At 34.8% G+C, this 6,446-nt stretch overlaps 1 protein-coding gene across 1 annotated transcript in view; it reads right to left on the bottom strand.

Moving 5' to 3' along the window:
• Window positions 1-760: 760 nt before the first annotated feature.
• Window positions 761-6,446, bottom strand: part of LOC137654891 (uncharacterized) — a 12,673-nt gene continuing 6,987 nt past the window's right edge. Inside the window, exons 4-6 of the mRNA XM_068388804.1 lie at window positions 5,506-5,618; window positions 3,913-4,050; window positions 761-1,881 (exon numbers count right to left, since the gene is read on the bottom strand). Coding sequence (XP_068244905.1) covers window positions 1,663-1,881; window positions 3,913-4,050; window positions 5,506-5,618 — 470 coding nt within the window. The 3' untranslated portion in view covers window positions 761-1,662. The remainder of the gene's footprint in view (window positions 1,882-3,912; window positions 4,051-5,505; window positions 5,619-6,446) is intronic.

Consider the following 6,446-nt stretch of genomic DNA (forward strand, 5'->3'; position numbering starts at 1 on the left):
AGTAGCACCTTTACTTGTATTGCCACCTATTGTGATAATCCCAGTATGTTTTCACACATTCAGTCTATCTGTATAGGATGTAATGAGCCCAATATGTTCATTAAAGTATACACCAAAGTTTTAACATGGCAACAATATTCAATCTATTAAGGCCTTTGTAGTCACACGAGTTTACCTCAAACCCAAATATGAGATAACTAATGAAAGTCTATCATATAAAAAGTTCTTTTCAGATATATATTTTGTTTACCGTAGATGAGCTAATGAGATCTATTACCTATTTAAAGTCTCTATGAGCATTTGTATGCTTAGCCATTAGTGGAAAATCAACAAATTGAAAGTAAACAAAGTTCCGTTTTTGTGCTGTTATTGTTTCCTGACTATAAATTATACTTTTTAATGTCTCTGTTGGTCGACATACACAGTAATGGATTAGACCATCATGCGAGATAAAATATGTATCAGTTTTGCACATATTGTAGGGATTTTTCTGTTGCTATGTCAGATTTTTCGCTTGATTATAAATTCTGTGACATAACCTTTGTTGATACCATTACTGTATTCACATCGAAATACATTTTCTAAAATAATATAAAGTAAATCATTTGAATGCCAATATATGTTTTTAAGATGACATGGAGTGAAGTTATAAGAGTTTGTATACCCTACACCTGATACTCCTAATTTTGGTATAATTTCCTTAAGATACATTTCATGCGAACAAAACCCATCTAGCGGATAAATAAATAAACACTGTCAGTTTTACACAGAATGGGAGAGTTTATTGCGTATTAGTTGGAGCATTGGCAGAAAATATGCTAAAAGGTATCCAGAAATTTTCTCCTACAACAGAGTTAAGATCAACATAAGTATAAACATCAAGCTTTGCTTCACTATTTTGAAGTTTTGCTTGCATTCCTACTTTGCTCAATGAAAGACATTTTCGATAGTTGGTTCTATGGTGAGTTTTCTAGTTTGAACTAATCAAGAAACTTCTATTCAGAACTAATTAAAGAACAGCCAATATTTTAGCATTCTAATTGACTGTATGGAACAGCTAAGTACAAAATCTCAATAAGTAATATATCCATAAAAAAGATTTTGTATGGCAAAAACTAGGAAGGGTCATATATTCTATGTTTCCTACAAAACGTTTTACTCTATCAACTGTATAAAAGCAAATTCTTCTTATATATATAATTCATTTTTTATATCATAAGGCAAGGCATCCTTAACGACAAAGAGACATTTCTAGAATCTTATGTTTAAGATCATACTTGGAAATAAATCTTCCAATACCATTCCAAAGTGGAGAACCTTCTTCGACATTTCCACCTCTCTTTATCACAGAAACTCAAACGAAGATATATGCTCATTAAAAGTTCCAACAAAATTACAGATATGAAAAAGTAGAAAACTACAGTAAGGTTTAAAAACATTGAAAATTAAATCATGGTGAAATCTGTGAGGAAAGATTATATAAATTGTTTTTTCTCTGGCTTTCTTACTTAGGTCAACGCCAGTTTAGTTATAAAACAACATTTTGCTTATGTTACCAAAAAAGGCACTTGTCCATCAGCTGGTCAATGGTTGTGCTGCATATTTTGGTACAAAATGGAACAAAGTGACTGGAATATAAAACTGGATGTATTGTTTTCTAGTTTAACCAGTCCATCCAAACCATTCCAGGTATAGATCACAATTCTCCTCCCTGATTCTCTTCTGCAGAACCTTGTTGTCGTCCTTACTGATGAAGAAGCATCCCCAGATTCTGATCAGCGTCAGGTCATTATTCATATCCAGGAGATGGTGGATAGAGCTTGCAGTGACATTCGGGCAATTGTCTATGGTGATGCGGAAGAGCTTCTTCATGGGGTTTTCCTGAAAGAGATATTCTGCTAGATCATTTTACTATTTCAATTCACCTAAACGTTTCTTCGCTCTGAGATCTTACCACAAGACGATGGATGCTACGCTAGATCATTTACTATTTTGATCCAACTAAACGTTTCTTCGTTCTGAGATCTTATTGCAAGACGATGGATGCTACGCTACACCATTTAAATACTTAAATCCTTCTAAACGTTTCTTTATTCTGAGATCTTATTATACGACGATGCTACAGGACACCATTTTGCTATTTCAATCTCCCAAAATGTTTCTTCGTTCTGAGATCTTATCGCACAACGATGCTAAGCTACAACATTTCTCTACTTCAATCCATCTAAACGTTTCTTTGTTCTGAGATCTTATCGCAGGACGATGCTACGCTAGACAATTTTACTATTTCAATCCACCTAAATGCTTCTTTGGTCTGAGATCTTATTATACGACTATGCTACAGGACAACATTTTACTATTTCAATCTCCCAAAATGTTTCTTCGTTCTGAGATCTCATCGCAAAACGATGCTAAGCTACACCATTTTACCATTTCAATCCCCCTAAACGTTTCTTCTTTCTGAGAGCTTATCGCAGGAGGATGCTAAGCTACACTATTTTTCTACTTCAATCTATCTAAACGTTTCTTTGTTCTGAGATCTTATCGCAGGACGATGCTACGCTAGACAATTTTACTATTTCAATTCATCTAAATTCTTCTCCGGTCTATGATCTTATTGCAAGAGGGTGCTACGCTAGACAATTTTTCTACTTCAATCCATCTAAACATTTCTTTGTTCTGTGATCTTATCGCAAGACGATGCTACACTACACCATTTAAATACATCAATCCATCTAAACGTTTCTTTGTTCTGAGATCTTGTTGCAAGACGATGCTAAGCTACACCATTTTTCTACTTCAATCCATCTAAACATTTCTTTATTCTGTGATCTTATTGCAAGATGCTACGCTACACCATTTAAATACTTCAATCCATCTAAACATTTCTTTGTTCTGAGATCTTGTCGCAAGACGATGCTAAGCTACACCATTTTTCTACTTCAACCCATCTAAACGTTCCTTTGTTCTGTGATCTTATCGCAAGATGATGCTACGCTACACCATTTAAATACTTCAATCCATCTAAACGTTTCTTTGTTCTGAGATCTTGTCGCAAGACGATGCTAAGCTACACCATTTTTCTACTTCAACCCATCTAAACGTTCCTTTGTTCTGAGATCTTATCGCAGGACGATGCTACGCTAGACAATTTTACTATTTCAATTCACCTAAATTCTTCTCCGGTCTATGATCTTATTGCAAGAGGGTGCTACGCTAGACAATTTTTCTACTTCAATCCATCTAAACATTTCTTTGTTCTGTGATCTTATCGCAAGACGATGCTACGCTAGATCATTTAAATACTTCAATCCATCTAAACGTTTCTTTGTTCTGAGATCTTGTCGCAAGACGATGCTAAGCTACACCATTTTTCTACTTCAATTCATCTAAACGTTTCTTTGTTCTGAGATCTTATCAGAAGATAATGCTACAAACTTGAATGAATCAATATTTACTCACTTCTAGGTTTCTGAAATCTTTCACACATCAAAAGAACGAAAACAACTCTCATTCTGTTTAAGGCTTCCATCTTTCACTTTCGGTTCGGACTATCTAGGGATTTTTTTTTGCTCTGTCGATTCAATGAATTTATATTATCCTGATGGCATGCCATTAGACTTATAAACTTATACTTATTCCCACGCTATCTAAGCACCTTAGTCGGTTGGTTGGTTAAGATTGCCATGCCTGTAGCATGACACGGGCTCTTGTCACACCTTAGTCTTTATATTGCTATATCAATGTACTCTAGAGCTGTGTAAAATTACCAAATAGAGGGTTTTATGTTACTATTCAATACATCTGAGTGAATAGATCTGTACTTATATTCTAAACGATAAAATATATAAAAATATTTCAATATATTTCAGAGAATAATCAAAGATTATACAAGGAACTATATTCACTTACCTTCCAGATATCGAAGAAGAGCTTGTCCGAGAGAGTGTCCGTGTTCCGTACCAAGAGTTTCTCAAGACCTTGGCAGTAAGTCAAAAGTTGTTTAAGGATGGTGACATTTAATGTGTCTGTTCTGAGGTCTGACCATATCTGAAATTTTAAAGTGAAACTTTTTCAGTACAGTATCTCGGATTTATGATGATTTTCATGCTCTATATACAATACTGACCTATTTGCTCTTACAAATGGGTTTTAGTTTGACATAATACCACTTTATAGCTTCTAAGATTTGTTGAAAATTTCATCCTGATTTAGGGAAGGAATAAAGGAGTTATTCTATTTTCTGCCATATTCAAGATTAACTCAAGGTTATATATTTAAAGGACCTTGGATTAACCAATCAAACCCCAGTTCTAATTATTTAGTTTAGTCAGAGATTGACTAATGTCATTTTTATTAAAGACCACTACACTGTCAATCTAGTTTTAAACTCATTGGGAATAAGGCTCTCATCCAATTCATAGTGATATGACATGATAAAACTGAAGAAAGATAATTAACAAGCATGTAATTGGAGGAAAATAACAAATACAGCTGGGTTACCTTCAGAAAGTTGAGTAAACGAATGACAGGTGCAATTTGATATTTAAACGTTATTTCTAAAATTGATATATTTTGTTTTCATCTGTGGTTAGTAAAGCGTGCTTTCTCTTTCAATTTCTGCCTGTTCCTGGAATAAATATCCTACAACATTTCCTTCCTTCCATGTCACGTCGAGTGATTACAGAAGCTCAGCGAGTTTTCCCAAAAGGATATTAACTTCCTGCTCTTTACATATCACCCCCTCATTTGTATTTTACTGCCTAACTGTACAACTCCTTTAACATTGTCTGTGTCCTTTATCAATCCTTTTCACTAACATACAAATCCCTTGGGCAAACCTTATCACTTGGTAAAGATAGAAGAGACTCTTTAGCTATGGTAAGCAAATCTCCTAGAAGGACATTCCAAAACCAAACCATTGTTCTATAGTCTTGGGTAGTGCCATAGCCTCTGTACCATGGTCTTCCATTGTCCTGGGTTAGAGTTCTCTTACTTGAGGGTATACTCTGGCACCTTATTCTATCTGTTTCCAAATTTCTTTCCTCACTGGGCTATTTTCCCTCTTGGAGTCCTTGGGCTTAGAGCACCTCTCTTACTTTATGGTATACTCAAGTACACTATTATATCTGTTTCCTTTCGTTACTGGGCTATTTTCCCTCTTGAAGCCCTTCGGCTTATAACATTATGATTTTTCTACCTAGGGTTGTAGCTTAGCTATTGAAGATGATGATAACAACAACAACAACGCTATTAAAGATGATGACAACAACAACAACAACGCTATCTAAAGATGATGACAACATCAACAATAACAACAACAACAACAACAGCAACAACAACAACGCTATTTAAAGATAACAACAACAACAACAACAGCAACAATAATAATAATAATAATAATAATAATAATAATAATAACGAAAAGACAACTAATACTCTGGTTAAACGCAAACAGGAATAAAAAACTTTTATTTCTTGAAAATGATTGTGGCAAGGACTTACCTCGAGTCCCATCAGATGATTATATAGGTGCTCCCTCGGGTACATAATCTCTTCGTAAACGGAGATGTTACTAACAGCCAAATTCTGCAGGCGAGGACAGCACTCTCCAATTACTGTTGGGGGGAAATAAGAAGAAAATTGACTTCGGGTTCCACGGCAGGGTTGCCAGTTTTGCCTTTTTTCAGGCTTAAAAAATCAAATTTGGCCTTTTTTCAGGCTAAATAACTCAAATTTGGCCTTTTTTCAGGCTAAAAAACTCAAATTTGACCTTTTTCCAGGCTTAAAAAAACTCAAATTTGGCCTTTTTAAGGCTAAAAAACTCAATTTGGCCTTTTTAGAACTGGTTGGCTTTTAATATGAAAAAGGGCATGCCTTGAATTATTATATATTTTGCCTTTTTCTCCACGGCAGGGTTGCCAGTTTGGCCTTTTTTTCAGGCTTAAAATAACTCAAATTTGGCCTTTTTAGAATTGTTTGGCCTTTAATAATATCTTGAAAAAGGGCATGCCTTAAATTACTATAGATTTGGCCTTTTTCTCCACGGCAGGGTTGCCAGTTTGGCCTTTTTCCGGCCCCAAAAAATAAAATTTGGCCTTTTAAGAATTGGTTGGCCTTTAATAATATCATGAAAAAAGGCCATGCCTTAAATTACCATACATCTGGCCTTTTTCTACTGATAGGTTGGCCTTTTAAAGCTTCTGTTGATTAGAAGTTGGCCTTATCTCTTTTAGAAAACCTGGCAACACTGAGGAAGGAGTTATTTGAGACTCCAGGACAGAAATAAAATCCGAAACCAGAAAGTCGGACACTGGAAAATTGGAAGGAAGAATTAGAATGTAAAGTGAGCTTGGATATATAAAGATAGTGGAAGAATGAAATTAATGAAGAAGAAATATATGAAAATATATCTGCATTAGTGATATTTATTTAGAGCAAAGGCT

This window comes from Palaemon carinicauda, chromosome 16 (assembly GCF_036898095.1).
Source record: "Palaemon carinicauda isolate YSFRI2023 chromosome 16, ASM3689809v2, whole genome shotgun sequence".
Lineage (NCBI taxonomy): Eukaryota > Metazoa > Arthropoda > Malacostraca > Decapoda > Palaemonidae > Palaemon > Palaemon carinicauda.